A 22,667-nucleotide genomic window follows, 5' to 3' on the forward strand; every position below is an offset into this window, starting at 1 on the left:
TCGTATTCCCATGGATCAAAGTGTTGAATTGCAAGAATTTATGTTTGAACAATGTATGAACAAGCATGAACACGCATGAACACGTATGAACGTAGTGTTTTTAGGAGGTAGAATAGGATTTGGATTCTAGCACAGCCCTTAGTGTACGTTCGTGTGTTGTTTGTAGATGTCAGATACCGAATCCGAGCGTAGGCGTAGTCCGAGGGCATACGAGGATGAGTCGTCCTCGGGGAGTTCTGCCGAAGAGAGTGGGAGTTCTGAATCTGCGAGCTCTTCGAGCTGTGAGATAGTGGAGGGGGCAGGAGGGCGTGCCGAGGCTGGGGGTACTTCAACGAGGGTGCCTGGGGGTGATGAGCCTTCGACCTCGGGTCGTGAGGCCGATGGGGGTGGTGTCTCTGTTGCCGTTCCCGGGGAAGGGGTACTGAGGGTCGTCAGGGGTAGGCAACGGATCCCGATGGCGAAGCCCACGGAACCTGTGTTCGGAGTAGATGACTTAGAGCCGAACACACTGACCGAATCCGAGTTGGCGAAGATTCGGTCGGAGTACAACATTCCGGAATCGGTAGGGATGCGAATTCCGGAGCCCTTAGAGTCGCTAAGTGACAATGACAAGGGGGTGGTCTTCTTCACAGATGTGTTTAAGCATGGCCTTCGGCTGCCGTTAAAGCATTCGGTGCAGAAGATCCTGGCGGCGATCGGTTATGCGCCAGGGCAGTATAACCCAAATTTTTGGATTACGCTGCTCGGGACGATCACGGCGTTCAGCTTGGTCGGTGAGGGGGAGCCAAGCTACGAACAGTTCGCCCAGCTGTACAGTGTGACGAGGGCGAAGAGTGCCGATCATGGAGGGTGGGTTCAGTCCAACTGTCTCTCGGCAGGGCAGCGTGGGCACTTTGTGGTGGGGGTGCCGAGCTCTCAAAAGACGTGGCGCAAGCGTCGAGTGATTGTCTCCGGTGATTGGGAATCGGCACCCGGAGTTATCGTTGAGAGGAGGATTCCTACGTCCTTCCAGACAGTCGGTAGGGTAGAACCTGCCGTTCGGCAGGGTTAATAGTGTGTTTTTTTTTTTTTTTTTTTTTTTTTTTTTGGGTACTGACCGTTGGTATTTTGGTTTCAGTGTCCTTGAAACGGCCGGCCGCACCGATCAGAGAGATTGAAGCAATCGAGAGGGTGAGAGCGAAGATTGCCGAAGAAGATCGGTTTTGTAAGGAGCTGCTCTACTTCCGGAATCTGTTCAAGGCAGGCCTGATCGGTAGGGCCGAACACGATCGGAGGGTGAAGGAGGAAGAGGAAGAAGAAAAAAGGCAAAGTAAGAGATGCCGTTCGGCAGGGTCGGTGTTTTTTTCTATGCTGCCGTTTCCTTTCTGACTTCGTGCTTTTCCTGTTTTGCAGTGGCAGGAGGGAGGCCTATGAGCGAGGCGACGAGGAGGCGTCTGGAGGGGCAAGGGGCGCCAAAGACGAAGAAGGTTCAGTCCCCCGGGCCGAAGAAGAGAAAGACGGCAGGGCCAGCGGGAGGGACGTCGGCTGATGAGCAGACGGTGGCTGACCGCCGGAGGGAGAAGAGGGCGGCGGAGGCAGAGGTCGTTCGGGAGGCCCACCTCCAAATGACGGGCAAACGGCAGATCGAGGGTCCCGTCGATGTGACGCCGTTGCCGAAACGGCCAAGGGGCCCGAACGAGGGGACATCGGTGTTGATCCCTGATGATGAGGTGGAGGGAGAGGAGGGACCGGTTAACATCGCGTGTCCTCGGAAGGCTGTGCCGTTCATCAACTGTATGATTGACGGTGCTCAGATGGAGCTGGCTGAGCTGGAGCAACTGTCAACGAAGACGTTGCGTGAACAAACCGGTCGGGCCTTCCGTCTCCAAGCAGCGGTAAGTGTAGGATTTGTAGCTTAAGGATACTTTGATTCGGCATGTATTAATGTGTCCGTTGGTGTGGCAGGCTAATATGGACATGTGGCTCTGCGCGAAGCGAGCTGTGAATGCTGCCGAACGGTACCAAAAGAGATTTGAAGAGGGCCGTTCGAAGATCGCTGATGCCGGAAAGATGCTGCAGGAGGCGGACCAGCGTGCCGAGGAGAATGCGGCGAAAATTGCTGAGCTGGCGTCGAAGCTGGCGGCGACCGAGCTGGACGTGATGGCTGCCCATGAGGCGAAGGCAGCGGTAGAGGTGGCGATGGATGCGGCCGAGCGGTCGCATGCCAGGGAGCTGGTAGAGGAGAAGGCGAAGGCCGTTGCGGACTACCGATCGTCGGAGGAGTTTACACGTTTGGTGGATAGAGAGGTCATGGAGCAATGTGACGACTTTCTCTATCGAGTCAAACGGTATAATGCTGACAAGAAGCTGAACCTGAACTTCCTCCGGGATCCACCACCGCTGCCGGAAGGGGTGACCGAAGAGATGGTGGAGGCCTACAAGGGCAAGGATGCCGAGGCCGAGGAAACCGACGACACCGATTCAAGCAGTGGGGAGGAAGGTCATCCCGGGCCGAGGGCTGCCGTTACGTCTACTGCCGAGCCGTCGACTGATCCTGTGCCTGCGTCAGCTGATGTCGATGTTGTAGCGACCGAAGCCGATCCACCCACCTCGTAGACTTTTTGTTTTTAACATTTTTGAGCGTGCCGAACGGCGTATTGTAAAGACAGATGGCCCTTCTGTGGCCCCTTATTTATCAATGTTCAGTTTGTTTCGGGTTAATGTGCCATGTCCCTTAATTCTGTATGTGCGCATGTCGTATGTAGAGTATGTTTGACATAATATTGCTGAATGGTAGTGCCGTATGTATAGAATAGGGAGTTCCAAATTAAACCGATTACAAAAGTTGATGACCGAAGGTGACGACCGAAGGTATGATACAGAGGTGATGACCGAAGGGGCGTTCACTTGTAGTAATATTTGAGATGTTCTATATTCCAAGGGTGGCCGAGGGTTTGACCATCGGTACCACGCAAACGGTAAGTGCCTGGGCGGCAGATGGTGACAACTTCGTAAGGACCTTCCCAAGATGGACCAAGGGTGCCGTCGTTGGAGTCCTTGGTGGCGAGGGAGATTTTGCGTAGTACCCAGTCCCCTACTTTAAACGATCGGCGTCTGACGCGCGAGTCGTAGTAGCGGGAAGTCCGTTGTTTGTAGGCGGCATTCCGAAGCTGAGCCTGGGAACGGTGTTCCTCAATGAGGTCCAGGTTGAGAGTGAGCTGGGCTTCGTTTTGCTCTGGCTCGTAAGATGCCGTTCGGCACGATGGTGCGTTGATCTCGACTGGAACAACGGCTTCGGAACCGAAGGCAAGGGAAAATGGCGTCTCGCCAGTCGACCGTCGATAGGAGGTATTAATGGCCCATAGCGCTTCCGAAAGGAGATCGGGCCAAGCTCATTTAGCTGTCCCAAGCTTTTTCTTCAGCGTCTTCTTGATGATCTTGTTGATTGCTTCGACTTGGCCGTTCGACTGCGGATGTGCTGGGGAGGCGAAGAACAGGTTGATGCCAAATCGGTGGCATAGGTGCCGGAACTGAGAGGAGTCGAATTGTTTTCCGTTGTCGGTGATTATTGCGTTCGGGAGGCCGAATCGACAAATGATATTCTTCCATACGAAATGTTCAACCCTGGCTGCAGTGATTGTTGCCAAAGCTTCGGCTTCGGTCCACTTGGTAAAGTAGTCGACGGCGACGATGGCGAATTTGACCTGTCCCTTGCCCTGGGGCATAGGGCCGATGAGGTCTAAACCCCATTGGGCAAAGGGCCATGGGCTAACAATCGGAGAGAGTGGTTCGGCAGGCAGCTTTGGAACGGAGCCGAAACGCTGGCATTGATCGCACTTCTGGACCAGGGTGGTGGCATCGGCATGGAGAGTCGGCCAGTAGTACCCTTGCCGAATGGTCTTGAAAGCCAATGATCTAGCCCCAGAATGGTCCCCACAGGCCCCCTCGTGAATCTCTCGTAGGACGTAGTTTCCCTGCTGCGGGGTCATGCACCGAAGCAATGGTAAGGAGTGACCACGCCGATAGAGAATCTGATTCAGAAGGAGGTATCGTGCCGATCGGCGGCGGATAGTCGTTGCTTCAGGTTTGGGGCCAGGCAACGTGCCGTTGGCGAGGTAGGCGTGGATAGGATCCATCCAACTTGGATCCTGCCGAACGGCATGTACTTCGAGGTCGGTGGTACTGCGCCGAGTGAGGACCTCGATCGGCACACGGCGCCCTATGTTGTCGTCGATCGCTGATGCAAGGCGTGATAGAGCATCGGCGTGGCTGTTCTCGGATCTGGGGATCTGTTGAACTTGGTACGCAGTGAAGTGGTGCAGCAATCGGCGAGCGTGTGTCAAGTAGGCAACCATCGAAGTGTCCTTGGCTTCAAATTCAGTCAGTATCTGGTTCACGACAAGTTGTGAGTCGCTACAGATCCTGAGTTGCTGAGCGCCCATTTCTTTAGCGAGCCGAAGGCCGGCCAACAGAGCTTCATATTCGGCTTCATTGTTGGAAGTCCGGAATTGGAATCGGATGGCATATTCGATGGTTGTCTGGTCAGGGGCCTTGAGTACCAAGCCGGCTCCGCTGCCCTGTCGGTTGGACGAACCGTCCACGTAGAGAGTCCAAAGTGGAATTGACGGATTAAAGATTCCTTCGGTCGGGTGGGCGACTGGTACCGTCGAAGATGAATCGGATGCGGCGTCCTTCGAAACTGGCCCCTCGGACGTGGTTAACTCAGAGATGAAATCGGCTACAGCCTGTCCCTTCTCGGCAGGACGAGGGTGGTAGCGGATGTCGAATTCGCCGAGCTCGATGGCCCATTTGACTAGCCGACCGGATGTCTCCGGTCTCTGGAGTATTTGGCGCAGAGGCTGATTGGTGAGGACGGTAACACTGTGAGCCTGAAAGTATGGCCGAAGCTTGCGTGCTGAAAGGACGAGAGCGTAGGCGAGTTTTTCGAGCTCGGGGTACCGAATCTCAGCGTCTTGCAAAGCATGGCTAATGTAGAAAATGGGGAGTTCGATGCCGTTCGGCTTGCGAATGAGCACAGAGCTAAGTGCCGTTGCCGAAACCGAGAGGTAGAGGATGAGTTCTTCGCCGGGGAGAGGAGTGGATAATAGGGGTGCTCTGCTCATGTAGGCCTTAAGATCTTGGAAGGCGCGATCGCATTCGGCAGTCCAGACAATCTGCCGTTTGCTTCCTTTGAGGGCTTTGAAGAATGGAGCGCACCGATCGGTAGCCTTGGAGATGAACCGGGCTAGAGCGGCGACACGCCCAGTCAGACTCTGAATGTCCTTTTGTGTCTTCGGGACCTGCATGTCGAGTAATGCCTTGATTTTTTCAGGGTTGGCCTCGATTCCTCGTTGGCTGATCATGAAGCCGAGAAATTTGCCCGAGGAAACGCCGAAGGCACACTTGCTCGGGTTGAGGCGCATGTTGTACTTTTTTAAGACGCCGAACATGAGCGAAAGGTTGTGGAGATGAGAATCGGCCGTTCTGCTCTTGACCAGCATATCGTCCATATAGACTTCCATCGAGGTGCCAATGAGGTCGGAAAAAATTTTGTTGACCAATCGCTGGTATGTCGCCCCAGCGTTCTTCAGGCCGAACGGCATGACGTTGTAGCAGTAAAGTCCCTTGTCGGTGATGAATGCCGTGTGTTCGCGATCGGTAGGGCTCATGAATATTTGGTTGTAGCCTGAGTATGCATCCATGAAGCTGAGAAGTTCATGGCCTGCCGTGGCATCCACCATCTGATCGATCCGTGGCAGAGGAAAGCTGTCCTTTGGGCAAGCCTTGTTTAAATCGGTATAGTCTTGACACATTCTCCAGGCGCCGTTTGATTTTTTGACTAAAACCGAATTTGCCAGCCAAATTGGGTAGGTTACTTCCTGGATGAAGCCGATGGTCTTCAGTTTGTCTACTTCGAGCCTCATTGCCTCATACCGTTCGGCATCGTAGGCCCGCCGTTTCTGCCTGATGGGTTTGAAAGTGGAGCAGATGCTGAGCTTGTGGCTGATGACACTCGGGGCGATGCCGGGCATATCGTCGTATGACCAGGCGAAGACTTCTGCATTGGTTTGCAGGAAGGTGATAAAATCGGCCCTGAGTGCCGGACTCAAGGTTGTACCGATTCGAACTTGTCTGTCCGGTTGTGCTTCGAAGAGGGTGACTGGTTCTAAATCTTCGGCGGGTTGCGCTTGCGGGGTTACAGTCTCATCTCGGGGGTCATCTGGTTTGTCCGTCCCCCTGCCGTTCGGTACGCCCAAGCTGGTGGCGACCGAGTATGTTTCGCGAAGCGCAGCCCTTGCCGATTCCTTGGTTGCCGAAACGTAACACGTCCGTGCACTCAATTGGTCCCCTCGCACTTGGCCGACGCCAGCGTGTGTGGGGAACTTGAGGAGGAGCATGTGTGGTGACAGCATGGCCTTCATTTTTGTGAGCGCCGTCCTGCCGATGATAGCGTTGTATGCCGTTGGGCAGTCGACCACTAGAAAATGGGTGTAGAGGACCGTTCGTCTGGGGATGGTACCGACAGCGAACGGGAGCTGGACACTGCCGATTGGTTCAACCACGTCGCCAGAGAAGCTCAGGAGAGGGGTGATATCCTTGTTCAGATGCCGAGGGTCCACGCCGAGGGCGTTGAAAGCGTCGGCGAATAGCACGTTGACCGAACTGCCGGTGTCGATGAGGATTCGGCCTACGTCGAAATCCGATATATCAGCCCGTATGATCATAGGATCAGAGTGGGGGAAGATGATGCCTCGCTCTTCTTCTTCAGAAAAGGTGATAGGTTCCCAACCGTTGCGTTGAATTTTGTCATTGCGTCCTCCCGCCACGCTGAGGATTTGTGGATGCCGTACGGCACGAACGTAGTTTTTAACGGATCGGTTGCTGGCTTCGGCAATAGGCGCCCCTCCACTGATCATATTGATCTGCCGATTCAATGAGTTATCCGTTGCTGGCTTGGTGTTTAAATACTGATCCAGCTTTCCGTCATTGATGAGGCGTTCAACGATTTTGCGCAGCGCGATGCATGATTCCGTATCATGGCCGTTGTATTGGTGGTACCGGCAGAAGACACCGGTATCTTTTTCGCTCTGGCGAGAGAGTTTCCGATTGTTCGGCTTCGGTATCATATCCCCTTCGGTCAGGAGAACTTGCTCATAAGTGGTGTTGAGCAAAGTGAAGATTTCGTCTGGCCGATTCCCCTTGTGGTTGCCCTTCTTGTTGTTGTCCTGCCGTTCCCGGAAGTTGTCCTTCCGCTTGTTTCGCTGAGTGGAAAAAGCAGGGACAGGGGGTGCCGTTCGGTAGGGGGCCTGGTTTGCCGATCGGTCGACCGGGAATCGGTCGTAGTTCTGCGTTGGAGGCTGATCGGTCAACGCCGTTTTGTTTATTGGGGTCGAAGCCGATCCCTTGGAGTTGAAATGCTCAGCCTTGGCATGGATAGCCGCCTGTTTCATTAATTCGGAGTAGGTGGTCCAGTTGCTGCTGTGGACCAAATAACGAAACTGAGACGACCGAAGGCCGCTTTTGAAGGCACCGAAGGCCGCCCTGTCGTCAGTTTCCGGACATCTGGAGTACTCATGGCTGAACCTAGCCGCATATTCCCTCAACGGCTCATCGTCCTGCTGCCGAACGGTATATAGATCATCGGCGGAATATAGGCGATCGGTCTGAATCATAAAATGGTTGAGGAAGGTTTGCTTCAACTGATTGAAATTGTCGACCGTGTCTGGCTCCATCCGATAGAACCAATTCAGAGCGGCTCCGGTCAGGGTGGAGGGGAATAGCAAACATTGGCCTTCGTCCGTCAGTCCTTTGCAACCCAGAGCTGATTGGAAGGTATGAATGTGGGTAACGGGATCTTCGACCCCCGAATAAAACGATATGCGGAGTGCTTGGACCTCCTTCTCGTGTCTGAATGTCCGGATTCGATTGGTGAACGGCCCTGGCTGTACCGTTCCCCATGTTGGTGTCCGAGCCTGGTCTTGTTCCTTCTCGATGCGAGTCATCTTCTGTAGGAGGAGACGAATAGTCGGATCGGTAGATGGAAGATCGTCACCAAAGGGTTCGATCGCTCGGTTCCCTGTGCGTTGGTCAGTATTGTGACCTCGCCTTCCTTGGTCTGCCGTTCGGCTGGGGCTTCTCTCGTAATTTCCTTTTCGCCGATCGTTGTCTTGGTTTGATCGGTGGCTGTGGCGTCGTGCAGAGGGCCCTGCCGATGAGATTGTGGTTCCTGGGGATGTTGGAACATAATCTGATTCGTCCGTCTCTTCCAGGCCGATCGCGCCGTACCTCTGGCGTAAGGGGGATTTTGGTCCAAGTACCTCCAGGCGTGGATCGTCTAGCTTCGCCCGGACCTGGATGGGCGATGACTGCCGTTCCCTGCGCCGATCGTTGATCCTCTCGCGGCAATCAGAATAAACGCGATATTCGGGATGGCGTTCCTTCGGAGTGGGCACGAACAGTCTTCGGGAGACAGTTGGTCCGTTCGCGGCCTGCTGCTTCCCTCTATCCTGGAAAGTGGGCTTTCGTACGCTTTTAAACGATTTCTCCTGCCGAAGCTGTGTGGCTGGTTCCCGATCGTTCTGCAACTGGGCGGAGAGTGTTTGTTGTTGATGCAGTTGCCTCTGGGTGTCATCCAGTTTGGAGGCGAGAACATTGTTGTGCTCCTGCATTCTTGCCATATCCTGCTGTAGGGTCTCCATCCGAGCCTCCAGGGTGGTCGGTCGAGCAGGTGTCTGAAGCAAGGGAGTTGGATTCGGCTCGCCAACGAGGCCGAGGATGGGGCCATCGGTAGGGAGGGCCGAAGATGGATTCATTTTTTGGTCTCAGAGTTCTTTGTTTTGAGATATGGGTTGATCGATAAGCGATTCCCACAGACGGCGCCAATCTGTTGGCGCTAAATCTTGAATAGATAGAGATGAGTGCAACTTACAAGTGGGATGGACGATCAAGAGATCGATTGGGTGTTGGATGCCGATTCTTCCTGTCCTTGGATGCTGATCCTGAATAGAAGATAAGCGAAGCTCGTAAAGTCTATGGAACCGGTGTGGAACCAGCCTAAGACCCTCCGATGCTCGAGTAAGATTGTTTTTAAGAGCTCTTGCTGTTGACTATATAGTAGTATAAAAGTCAAGCTGAAAAGTCTTACCCCTGTATTGTAGTGGGAGGGGCATACTTATAGAGGGCATTTAGTATGCTTGTGGTGTTCATTTCCGATGTGGGACTCGTGGGAGGGCCCTGTGAGGTTGACACGAGTCCTTAGATATTTCAGGCGGGTGCTTCGAGGTTGATTCTGCAGAATCGGTAGGGGATACCGATTGTAGGCTGTGTTGGGCCCTGTAATGATCTTTTGCTGCTTTGAGACAATATCATCAGTAGCCTATGCCGATTGTCCGAGGCCTTGGGTGCTTGGGCGAGTTTATGAGATCCACGTGTCGTTGTACGAGTGGAGGGTCAGATATGGTACAAACAGGTATAGCCGCTTTATTTATAGAGTATAGCCGCGGGGTGATATTCTTTAAAAAAAAAGGCTTGTCTTAAAAAAAAAAAAATTAATAGTATAGTCGCATGGCTATACTCTTTAAATATTATATTTAAACATTATAGCCACCTTGCTATACCGAGGTCCTTTTTTAAAAAAAATAATTAATAAATAGTATAGCCGCCCAGCCCGCTTTGGATTTAATAAATAATATAAAATTACTTTTTCCTAATTTTTGTTTATGAATAAGAGTAGTTTAGAGCATTATCCATTACTATTAGGCCATTGCCCTAGTCTCTATTGTCCATTTTTTATTTTTTACTTTTTCAGAGTAATTACCTGTATAAAGTAGATATGACAATAATTAGGCTATCTAGTTCTTAGGATTATGAGGAATTGTTGGAAATGAGAATTATGCTAGGTTAAGAGATCAAACAATTGTAACTAAGAACAAACATGTATGCCATAGTTGATCCTCGGCTCCGCAAATCAAGAAAACCTAAAATAGATGAGATCGAACCGTTGTTACCTTGAATTCAAGAAACCTTAATTGTAATACAAGAAACCAAACTCCATTCCAAATCAATATTCAAATCTTAGCAGAGCAAACATTAAAGACTGCATAATAGGACACCTGATCTAAACAGTTTTTTCGTTGTTTTTGCTCCTCTCACTTATTTCAATGCCTAAAATCAAAATGCTAATGTCCAGCGATTAACACCCTTTCTTTCTTGCTGGTTAAGTTAATTTAAAGGGTTTTCATTTCCCAAAGCAGAGAAGGAAAGTGGCTTGGCCCATCAGCATACATGTTGGTGGGCCTGGGCCGAAGACCAGCCCGCTTTCTTCTTCCTTGTTAAGAAACACTTTTGACTCTGTCCAACACAGTACACTCACTCGGGTAAAGAGTGCGGAAATTTTGTTCGCAGATTTCTGAGAATTTCCTGGTACAAAACCCAGCTCTTTTCTTAGCCAAAAAAACCCAGCTCTCTTCTTCATGCATACATGCAAGAGAGCTAATTGGTGGGTGGAGGAAACGAAGTTTGCTTGGTTTCTCTCAGCCCACTTCTTTCTTCCGTTAAAAACCCAACACACTGCACTTTACTGCATTCAATTTCCAACCCAGCTACAGATTCTCACATAGTTGACTGTACCATTTTACTTCCTCTTTCTTTAATCGCCCTTTAAACCCAGTTTCCTTCTCTGTTTTTTTCCTAGTTAAGAGCTTCAATCAAATGCTCTGATGCCCAATTTTCCAGAACACTTATTTTTCATGTGGGTTCCAAGTTCCTACCAATTGCAATTTCGCAGACAAGCATAGCCGGCCAAAAAAACACCAAACCCAGCTGTGTTTTTGTATTTCAGGTTTGAAATGGCTAGCTGTTCAGAAGAAATGGATAAAGCCATTGGTGAGTCTGAGTTTCAATTTGATGCCCATGTTGCCCTTTGCCTTTGAAAAGGGCTTCCTGTTTTCAATTTCATTTCTTTTAGTCCGGTTTTGTGGCCTGTAGTAGCTTACTAGCTTTATTTTTCATTTTATGCTGTTAAATAGCAAAATTGCATCAAAACTTTCAGGACCTAAGGTACCACCTTGAGAAGGCATTCTTAGAGCAGGGCAGAGCCTTGTTGAAATTTGAAGCTCAATGGAATGATCTTAAGAAAGAGCACAAGAAAGGTCTTGAGCAGCATGAGGTCAACCTGCAGCAAATGGTATTCTTGTTGTTCACAACTTAAATTAATTTACTTTGGTTTTGCTTGGATCATGAATTTCCACATACATATGGTGCATTTTCATGTCAGTTTGAATGTGATCTGGATTTTTGAGTAAATATATTGCCATTGACCCATTGGGATGAGCCTTCTCATGAATTTTCATTTTACATTTGTTCTGGTTGTTCCAGTACTTATTGGATATTCAAATAACAGAAAAGGGATTAATCGGAAACTCCTGTTGTACTTGTTTCTGGTTAAAGGTTGTACATGGTTGTCTTTTCTATAGGTAACTATGGTTGAACTGAGTTTTGAGGACTTCCCCTCCCCAAAAAAAACTGAAGTTTGGGATCCCTCTTCTTATGAATTTGTGTGTAGAAAACTAGAGATCACACACCCTGTCTATCAGAAATTTATCTGAACATATCCAGTGTAAAGACATAACTGATCTACACTCTGCCATACCAGGACTGTATTGATACAAGAGTGTTTAATAGGGTGGATTCACTTTTCGTGTGTATGGGAGCAAATGTGTCATGGGTTAAACGTACATCTACGCATAGATTTTTAGTCACTGTTGTAAGCTTAATATATGCCAGGGGTTGTCTAACATATGTATGGTAGATGAATCTGAATATCTAACATGTTGTCTGCTTTCCAAAATTAAAACTTTTAGCAGTAAGATTCAATCAATGGAAGAATATTTATTAGGCTTAATTACACCTATGCTCCCCAATTATGCTACGTGTCTCACTTTTCCCCTGGAACTCATTTCCCCTCCAAACTACACCTCATGTTTCAAAATACCCCATTCCTTCAAGTCTTTAGTCTTTTCCATTGACCAAGTTGATGTGGTCCCTATGTGGCAAAGTTTGATGCACATTTTGGTCTGTCTACACCCTCTCTCTTCCCTCTCTTCTTTCTCATCTCTCTCTATCTTCCTGCCTGCTATGCTTCACTCTCTTTTGGCTCCAAACACAGCCTCTCTGACCTTGCCCCACAGACCCCCATTTCCAAGGACTCCCTATCAAAGTAGTCCTCAGACTATTGTAAAATTGTTGACTCTAGTGATGACTTTGTGAATAACAGCTCAGGTGTTTCAACCCCATCAAGGGGATCAAAGAACGCTGAATTTACAGTCCTGAACATACTATCTAACTTGGAAGGAAAGTGTCTTGGGGTGCTTGCAAAAGGGCCATTGCCATGGCTGCATTAACGTTGTTGTTTCTGTGTTCTCAAAGACGGATGGCCATAACTTCATTTTCTTACTCATTGGATCTGCAGCTCCCCAAGACTGACATAAGACACTGAGCATATAAAATTGGTTTGGGGATTGTGAATAATTTCCATTGATATAAGGGTGTGTAAAATGCCTCAATGTGTATGTATATGAATGTTAGCAAATTTTGACTTCAACTAGTTTCCATATTGTGATCATTCAGAGTCCTTAATTAGTGTAAATTGTTGCATTAATAACCAAACTTGAAAATTTTCCAGAAACAGGGGCAACAAAGAAATACAATGGTAAACAAAGCCACAAAGTACTAATCAAGATAAACTCCAAATATTAAATCCCCCACCCAAACAAAAACCCACCCTAGAAAAACGTGCAACCAGGTCAGTTAACCTTGTCAAGTAAACTGAGGCATCAAATCACATTTGAGAAGCAAGTGCAGGGAGGCTTTTGAACATCAAACTCTCTGTCAGGGAAGGTTCATCCTTAATTAGTTTTGGTGGAATTGGAAAAAAGGCTGAATATCTGTTTTAGGTAGATTTCTGTGATTTAGTTATCACTTTTTATTCTGTTTCCTTTTTGTGTTGGTATTAATGTGATAGAGTGGGTTACAGGAGTGATATTTAAAGGAGAGGTGAGGGAAGTAAAGGAAGATGGTAAGGAATGGGTCTGGCAGGGCTTTTCATGTGTGTATTTAAATGTTGATTTGTGGAACTTAGTTGTTGATCAATACAATTATCTATCATTTCATTTCTCACCATGCTTTCATGATCTGTCTTGATTTTTTGAAAACGGAAAACTAAAAGCAATATTGTTATCAAATGGGCCCTTCATTTCCAAAGACCCTGGATTTATTTCCAAGTTTTAAAGCAAGCTTATATAGCCACACAAGTTTCCCTTCTCCACTTCATTCTTCGGAAAATCATGCAAAGGAACAGAAAAAGTTTATGTTGCTGCTTAGAATAGTTGAAATCTCAAATAAATAAGAGCAAAAATCCGTACCTATGGATTTAGCAAATCAAGCACGGAAAAGAGCAGGGATGGAACAATGTGGGGGCTAGCCCAGGTCATCTCAGAAAAAAATATCATTTCTAGAAGTTTTAGCTTTTTAGCCCAGCCTACTATACACTCTAGCAGCACAGCTTCTGGTTTTGTTGTTTTCTCTCCTTCCTCAGTACTGATAAGCGTGTGAATAGTCTTTGTATCTGTTGGGTTTTGTATTTCTAGTTTTTGTTAGTTTCTGTACTAGTATATTGTTTCCTGGCTGTATCCTCTCGTAGTCCTTCCTCGTATGTATCATCTTGTAGCCTTTCTTCGTTTGTACTGTCTGTTGGGTGTGCCCTTCTTGATATGTGGTCTGTTAGCTCGTGGGCCTTGGGTCACTTGCTGTTTCTCTTGTTTGCCTTTAAGGTATAAGTTTGTCGAATCTTGTTATACATTGTTAATTAGCCTTAATTAATAAATTTTGGTTATAGAAACACATTTATATCTATGCATATGCATTTGTCCTTGAGGAAAAGAAATTAGTTCAGCCCATCCCGCTTTCATGGCTCCATCCTTGGAAGAGTGAGACAGGAATATGGCTGAATCATTCGGGGGTGGGGGGAAGAGAGGGAGAGAGATGAATGTCGCTGGGTATTTGAAAACATGAGGTGTAGTTTGAGGGGCAAAGTGAAGCCAAAATGAGTTTCTGAGAGCAAAACTAGGAAGCTTTGTTCTTTTTTACTTCTTCTTCTCTTTTCACATTTTCTTCTCCATTCTGTAGTTATTTGGCCTGGTTTTGTTGCAATTATTTCGTGCTCTTTACTGCTAGTCTTGTCGGGTGCTTTATGGAGTTCTCCACTGCAATTTTTTGTTTTCTGCATTAAAGTTATTAGGTGTTGTGTTTTGTTGTCCGAAGATCTAACATGTTGTCTGCTTTCACAAAATCAAACTGTTAGCAGTCAATGTCTATTGATGGAAGAATGATTTTATGTTGTTATTCAGATTACATCAATCACTGCATGTCTGTGTTGTATTCATTTTATTGTTCATGTCAAAATTAACCACCCTCCCATCTTTCAGGGTATCTCAGTGCCATCAATTGGGACAGGACACTTTGCTACTGCAAATCCGAATGCCGCCTTGTGGAGCAACACCACTGCTTGGGCTTCTGGAAATGGTACTCCGACTGCTTGGGCTTCTGGAAATGGTACTCCAACTTCTCGGGCATCTGGAAATGGTACTCCAAAACTTCATTGTGACATATGCAATGTTTATTGCGACACCAAGGAGGTACTTGATAAGCATAAATTGGGAAAAAAGCACAAGATGAACATGGATAAGTTGAAAGGCAAAAAACCCATCCCTGGACAAACTAGTAAGAGGAAAGCTGCTTATCAACCTGTAGAGGATTTGGAAACTAAGAGAAGGAAGGTTCTTGAAAGTGGGGCAGCACCCCATACTTTAAGGACTTGTGCTATATGTAATGTGGTCTGTCTTAGTGAGACAGATTTCAATAATCATCGTGCGGGGCAGAGGCATGCCGATGCTGTTGTTGCTATGGTGAAGAAGCATGCAGCTGGAACAAGTAGCCACCACCAGCCGGAAAGGAGATTTTATGGTGGAAATCAATAACTTGCAGTACTGCAGTGAGGCTGTGAGCATCTATATTGATATTAAACTCCGAATAATGTATGTTTCTGTTCTTATACCAAAAAACATTTGTTTATGTACTTCTTTAACTAATTGATTGGAAGGTCTTGAATGTCAACCCATTGAAACAAAAACGCCAAAAGTTGTTCCTTATGATGAGCAAGAAATTATCAACATCAGATTCCTCTTGAAAGTAAATTTTCGTAAGGCATCCAAAGCCCACTGCACTGAGGTTTTACTTTTTGGGGTGGTTAGAATCCAAAGTTGTTTGTTGTAAAGCACAGAAGCAGATGTTCGAAAAGAACTTATTAGCCAGGCAAAAATCAAATACCCACAACCCCACCCATGTGTTTGGTTAGTGCACATTATTCACCGACTGACCCATTTGCCATCATAAATCATTAAAATTACCATAATATTTGTGGGGTTCAAAAATCTTTAGCTTTTGTAAATATTTCAAGTAGTTAACATCTGTAAATGAACAGGAAATATCTCCAAATGCGATATTTATTTTCCGATAAATGTGATATTGGAGCAACATAAATTGAACTTGGACTTCGAATGTAGGGATAAATGCTCTGAAACACTCCCTTTCATCTTCTAATCCAATATAAACTGCGTAAAGCTGGTTGAATTAAGCCAAAACCCACTAACAAAAAGCCAAGTTCCATTGAAACAAACCAAATATACTTTCCAAGTAAATCAAAACAAAACAAGAAAATAACAAAGTTACTACTAGGTCTAGAAATACATTTCTCATGCATATAAATCATAATATACTACAACTTTAGCTTTGCCAGTATTTATAGGGTGCGGGCTACAAATTCTCTGCAGCCGCCTCAACCTCCTCTTCTACAATTTCCTCACTTGGGTTTTTAATTTAATAATTAATTTCCCTTACACTTGTTACCCTGTTTTTTTACTTTTACCCTACTGCCCCTCCTCCACTGTCCACACACTCACAAAATCACACCAACCCAAAAAGTCAAAGTTGTCCCTGAACCCCCTCCCCACTAAACACACTTTCACATTCTCCAACACCCAGTCAAAAACAGCATCTAGTAAAAACACCACAATGGCGCCAAGAAAGGGTAAAATTGGAAAAACATATATTATGGCGGGAAAATCATAAATATGTGTGGACTTTTTCTTGTTTGTTGTTCAGACTCTGAAGTTCTTCCCGGTGAATGTTTGACCGAACTGCCAATTGGCCGGAACAATGTTCCATGAGGTGGAGGTGCGCCTGTCACTGCCTCTGACCCTGAAGGACAACGACTGACCAACCAGAACGGCGTTTGACTGCCAGTTTTGACCCCAGTTACGGCTCATGCTCATCCAGCCAGTCTTGGATCCTTTCACGCTCACCCGCACGATATCCCCTGCACCCGCGACGTTGCTGACCAAAACCAGGTTGAAGTAACGGAAGCCGTTGATTGTGAACCTGATCCCTCCGCGCTTGCGGCATGGCACCCTGCGCAAAAAGTCAAAAAGTATAAGGGTATGTTCGTGATTTCGAGCTGGTGAAAGTTTACGTGGATCGCGGACCGTGTTTTATGGTGGGTGTGACTTATTTAATCAATCAAATGCCCTTTTCCACGTTGATGAACGAGTCTCGGACTTTTGGGAACTGTGCTGGGTATGGTCTTTGATTTTCTACGTAGAAAACAGAGACTTACATGCGCATATGACTTAGTAGTCAAAAAGCAAGTACGTACGGTCCAGATCTTGCCGTAGACCAAAGACCATAATAATTCAGGGAAAAGCTAGGTTTGGTAGCTAATGCAAGTTTTTCTTTACAATTTATAATATGTCAAACTATCTAATAAATTACAATTTATTTTGACACGAGACATTCCTCGTCACATGATCATAATTTTCATATAGAAGAAGAAAAAAAATATGTAAATTATGATCATGTGACGAAGGCGCATGCATGCTCTTCTAGTGGATACCAATAGGCCTAGAGTAAGGCCAAGTATGGCATATGGCAGCAGAGACACTTTGATGAAATCTAGTAGCTTATGTTAAAACTAGAGTGTTTCTTGTGAGTTAATTATTCTAGATTTCCTTTCGGCGTTTGGGACCAATTGGGCCAGACCCAGACAGCCGAAAGTGACAAAGACTCAAAATTAACTAAACCCAACCCCCATTGAAAAAAAAACAAAAAAAATACCAAAAACTAAAATCCAAGTGAGCTCTCTGTCACACATGGTCAGTAATTAGATTTGATAGAAACCATGACATTCTGCAAAAGCAATAAACACCCAGACCAGAGTCCAACTCATTTTGTACCACCAGTCTGACCCACAAGATAGAGAAAGATCACGACAATACTTTAAACAAAAGTGGTCTAATTTATTTAACTTTAAAAATAAATAAAAAAGCAAACCCATGTATTAATCTACTCTGAAAAATATCCAAAACTAAGATTTCACCATAAAAATGTATTAATTTACTCTAAGAAATGTTCCAAATTGCTAAATCAGAATAATAAGCAAAACTAAAAACAGAGCATAAAGAACAGAGCATGTGAGCTTTACTAACCTACGGTAAGAAACAGGGACAATTCCAGCTCTGTACTCGGCAATCTTGAGAAACATGGGCATGGCCAAGTCAAAGTGAGGCCTGGGAGGATTGCACCATCCGCCATTGTCGCTTGGTTGAGCAAAGTTTGGAGGGCAGAAGTTGGTGGCAGTGATGAAAATTGATGGGCTTCCAGAGTGGCACCAGTTTGGGTCGTTTGCACACTTGATTTCAAAGCAGGCACCGCAGCTGAGGCCATTGTTGAAGAGGGCAGTGCTCAGTGCAGCTGTGCTCACGCCATAGCCTTGGCTGTAGAGATTTCCATATCCACAAGCCCCACCTGAAAAATGAAAGTTCTAGTTAATTAATACTAAGTAAGCTAGCTTAATTAAGTTATTGGCTGTAGATCTTTGACTGGTTTTGTTCAAATTTGCCTAGAAATATAGGGAATGTGTGCATTGAAAGAAAATGAGAGCTTTTTAACTTACCCATGGTGCCAGAGGCATCAGAGCCTCCGTAGAAGGTTGCATGAGCTGCTTCCCATGCATCCCCAGTGTACACCCCTGGGATTCTTGCTTCAGCCACCCACATTACTGAGATAAGTAGAGAGGCAAGGCAAGCAGAAACACTCACCACACCCATTTTTCTTTTCTGAAGTTTCCCTAGAAACAAACAGAAAGTGAGAGAGAAAAAGGAAAGACAAAGAGAGAGAGAGAGTCAGTGAGGTACTGATAGGGTGAGGGATTAAAGAAGGGAGCGAAGCACTACTTATGGAGGTGGCTTTAGGGGCAATATTTGGAATTTTCAGACTCAACCCATCATAAATGTAGAACTAGAAATAAAATGAATTTCATCCCCACTCTCATTCTCTAACGCTTGTATGTCACTCTCTAATTGTATTGCAGCTTGTACTGATAAGTGTGGGGCCTGCCTATGTTCTTCTCCAATTTCCCAGTTGCTGGGAGGTTGTGTTTATGCAAGCTCTTGTAGGCGAGTGTCGGTATCTTCACCTTTTTCTTTTCTTTTCTTTTCTTTTCTCTATTTTTCCCGGAAAATTTATTTAGAGGTGGTGTCAATTTTTCCTTTGCTCCACACCTAATGATGTTTAATACTGGTTTTGCTTAGTCTCTTGTCAAGGCACATTCTGACAACCCACATGATTGCGGAAGAAACTGACTAAAAACCATGAATAAGATAGGCAATGCTGATTTGTCAAATTACGAGACACATCCACAAATTATGTTCATTAGGCAAATTCGGATATTTTGCGTTGTAAAATTTGAATGAAAATGTTCGAGTTTATCGCTAACGTCACGCTTCTATATTTGAATTACATGTCTCTCTTTCTTTTTTATTGGAATCTGAATTATTGGTCTCTTTCTTCGCTTTATGCACATGCTTTGAATTACATTGAAGCTACTATGCTAACTTCATTTGTAAGGTCATGTGACATCACAGAAGAGGGACGTATAGGCGTATTAGGCATGAAATGTAATCTTGAATCCTTAATTGGTTACACGAGAAAAAGTAAAGGGGTTTGTTTAGATCTGGACTAAAAAGAGACTGAGAGTAACTTTGAGTCAGTCTGAAGTTGAGGCGTGATCAGCGGCTGTGATTTGAGGACATTCTCTGGGGCCCCACACAAGATTTCATGGGGCACGGGAAGGATACACATATGCAGTACAATCTAAAAGCCCCACTAGCTATAGCTAATAAGAGATCTGAGCAAAGCATAGTGCACCAGAGAGAAAAGCGTGTGGGTGGGTGAGTGGGTGCAAGCAAGATGGGGGTGCCCAAAGTAAAAAAAAGTAGACACCTAAACCTAATGAACAATGGAGGCAGGCAAGGCCTACAAAACAAGAAGACAGTGATGAGAGACTGAGAGAGAGCATCCAACGTGGGTTGTAGGACCCACTTAATCCCGTAATCAGCGGCCCATATACCCCGCCTGGCTTTAACTGCAAGTGGGGCCCAATACACACAATAACAATATAATTAAATTAATCCAAACCCCAAACACAAACCTTCTTCAATTAATCTCGAGCCACACCCTCACTCCAATTCCTTAATTAGAGTCGTAGACGAAACTCCATTATCTCTACTTTTGCCAAAACCCAACCTTATATTTGCATAATTACATGCATGCATATGTGTTTTTTTGTCACCTTTTGTCCCCCTTTAAGCTAACTTTCATTAGCTACATGCAACCTGCACGGATGGCCCACCGGTAAAATAACCAGCATCGTATAAATTGTGAGTTCAAATGTATTAGTAATTTGTAGGTGATTGCACGTATTTAAAGTCAATTAATTATGAACGATATGATATAATTAGAGTAGGTTTTCCTATTACTCGTGAAGTTTTTATTTCTTAGTTGCATGACTCACCGTCATTTTTCTCTCAATCTACTGTGCAATTATTATAACATTGGATACCCATTAGAAACAAGACGGTGAATGGTGATAATGATTTTGATTAGCCTTCCCTTTATCGGTTTTCTCTCTTCTTTTATTTTCGAATTTTTAAGGAAGCTTCTCTGTTTGTCAACACATCAAACTATTTACATCAAAAGAAGGGGAAGGGTGGATTTTGTGGTAGACTGTATATGTTGCAAGAAAATTCGAAGGAGATATAGGGGTCCAATTCGGGGCGGGGAAGCTTACATTTTCCAGTCATCTTTTGTCATTATATAGAGCAAGAGAGGTGAAGTGACGCGACTTTTCTATGGTACGTACGTACGAACGCGTACTAAATATGTATTAGATTAATCAGAACGCGAATTAGATCTTGAAATTTTGCTAAATGAGTCATGTCTAGGTGTTTGTATCGAGTACGAATTCGTACTGTAACTCATATAGTCCAAATGAGAATAAGTTTGAAGAAATCCGATCCAAGAGTGCAATTTCAATATAATTAAAATGGTCATTCAAGAAAATGAAAATCCATCAATGAAAGTTACAAAGGAAACTTACCTACAAATTCATAAATTAGGATATTATCAAAAAAATATAATCCATGGAACAAAATAAATATGAATAAAATAAAATAAAATTTGTGGCTTTTGTAACCGCTGGGTCATCCTTGGTGTGACATCCATGAAATCTTTAGCTCCCCATGTGCTTGCGATACCACTGTGATTGAATTTTAGATACGACCTCAAACGTGGACCAATAGCTAGTGACCACGTAGGTGGTGGGGTTGGGATTTGATGCATGCGGGACCAGCCTGACATTCGGTTCATGATGGCCTGTGATTAGAGCGTGAGGGTCACTCGCAGCCATGTGAGGGTTCATGATTGTGGCCTGATTTATTCTCCAAGTCAAAAAAAAAGGAGCCAGCCATCCACCGTCCATGTGAACCTCAATTTGGCAGTTTGCTTTTGTCTCGAGGGTTTTTATTAGTGGGTTTGGAAAATTGGATGTTCAGTGAACTAAGCTTGCTCATCATCTTGTTTAACATGTTTGTTTGGTGAGATGGAGATTAAAAAGATGAGTTTGGCATCTTGGGAAAGCATAATTTAGTTTGGATTGGATTTTGTCACACTCATATATTTCCAAGATTATAAATTTGGTTTCGTATAAATTCATAATTCATGCCTTTTAACCTTAAAGTAATTGTAGTTCAAAATCCTTAACTAGTTATAAATTCTCTTGAAATCTAAGGGCCCGTTTGATAACCATTTCAATTTTAGTTTTTAGTTTTCATTTTTTGTGCTAGAGTATAGAGGAAAATGAGATTGAGATAGAGGAAAACTTAAATAAGTTTTTGTTTTCACTTTTGTTACTCATTCATCCCAACAACTCCTCTCATCTTCCCTCTCAATCTCATCTCCACTCTCATTCTCACTTTCACTCTCCCTCTTTTTTCTCTAAACTCTAACACACAAAATAAAATGATTATCAAACAGGCCCTAAATCTATTCGTTTTGTGTCAATTCTCTTTTCAACGGAGAAAGAGTTTCTAAATTTGATTCCTTCACTCCTATTGACTAAAAAATAAAGGAATGAAAGATAGTTGTTGAACGAATTCTACTTTGAATTTGATCTTTAGAAATACATTCTCAAGGGGGATCTTAAAAAAAAATTAAAATTAAAATTAAATCATTATAGTATATTGTGGGATGAAGATCAATAATTTAATCATTCATTCTCTTGGAAGAAAAAGACATCCTATGTAGAACAAGTATCTAATTTAAGCAATCAAACTTTCACATGGTTGATTCAATCTTTGAGCCCCCAATTAACAATGCGTTGACATCTTCTTTTGGCTTCATGTTTATGCTATGATATTTGGGTGAGCCCCCAATTAAAAAATATATCCAAAATTAACTATTATAATCAAAGGTGTTTGACCTATGCTATTGGAACGTTTCGATTTGGCTTGTAATAGGCCTAAGCATTTTACTTTGCATTTTCAACAAAGCAGTTCCTTAAATTTGTTGTTTACCTGAGGGTCGTCATACTTAATCATGTGTAAATCAAGTAAAACTTACGTGAGAGGACTTTCTTGTTACATGGCAGGATGAGTACACGTAACATGTTATGGTTGTCTATTGCTCATTCGTTCATGCAATAAAGAAGTCTTCACTCAAGTTTTTCATAAATTATCGAATACTGCTTCATTATTTGTTTTTTTCTTCGGAAATATTGGCCTTGACTTGCAGATCAGAAGTCTCGGGTTCGAATCCCCACAATATTATAGTTTTGTATGTATGTGTGAGAAATCCCCCTCTTCCTTGTAATTTAGATTATCGCTTGTACTTAAAAACAAAAGAGTAAACTAGAATTAAATTTAGAAAGAAAGAAAGAAGAAAAGTGTTCATTTTGTGACATCCATTTTCCAATCTAAATGAAGAATTGCTTACAACTTGCAGTTGGCCGGTCATAATACTTGCAATGAATTATACACCTAAAAATTGAATTGGGGTAGCCTTAATTTTATAACCTTAATTAAAATTTTCAAGAATCATATTACCAATTTATCACAAGGGCTGCTTGCCAGGAAAGAAAAGAGAGAAAAGAACAAAATATTAACACAAGGGTAGGTGAAAACTAACTCCTCTAGCTAGGATTAATATTGTACAAATTGCCACTTGAGCCGACTTTACTTTGG

General features: G+C 44.6%; 2 protein-coding genes across 2 annotated transcripts; one reads left to right on the plus strand and one right to left on the minus strand.

Annotated features, from left to right (window-relative positions):
• Positions 1-10,331: 10,331 nt before the first annotated feature.
• LOC110768651 (uncharacterized) lies at positions 10,332-15,230 on the plus strand. The gene is made up of 3 exons (XM_021972472.2): positions 10,332-10,863; positions 11,007-11,164; positions 14,463-15,230. Exons 1-3 carry the CDS (start codon positions 10,827-10,829, stop codon positions 15,012-15,014), a joined length of 747 nt encoding a protein of 248 aa, XP_021828164.1. The 5' UTR covers positions 10,332-10,826; the 3' UTR covers positions 15,015-15,230.
• A 452-nt stretch (positions 15,231-15,682) lies between these two features.
• LOC110768824 (expansin-A6) lies at positions 15,683-18,304 on the minus strand. Its single transcript, XM_021972686.2, has 3 exons — positions 18,044-18,304; positions 17,577-17,895; positions 15,683-16,503 (listed from the first exon to the last, which is right to left on the minus strand). The coding sequence occupies exons 1-3, from the start codon at positions 18,195-18,197 to the stop codon at positions 16,194-16,196; spliced, it is 783 nt and encodes a 260-aa protein (XP_021828378.2). The 5' UTR covers positions 18,198-18,304; the 3' UTR covers positions 15,683-16,193.
• Positions 18,305-22,667: the final 4,363 nt, after the last annotated feature.

Source organism: Prunus avium, chromosome 6 (genome assembly GCF_965620075.1).
Source record: "Prunus avium chromosome 6, drPruAviu1.hap1.1, whole genome shotgun sequence".
NCBI classification, from domain to species: Eukaryota; Viridiplantae; Streptophyta; class Magnoliopsida; order Rosales; family Rosaceae; genus Prunus; species Prunus avium.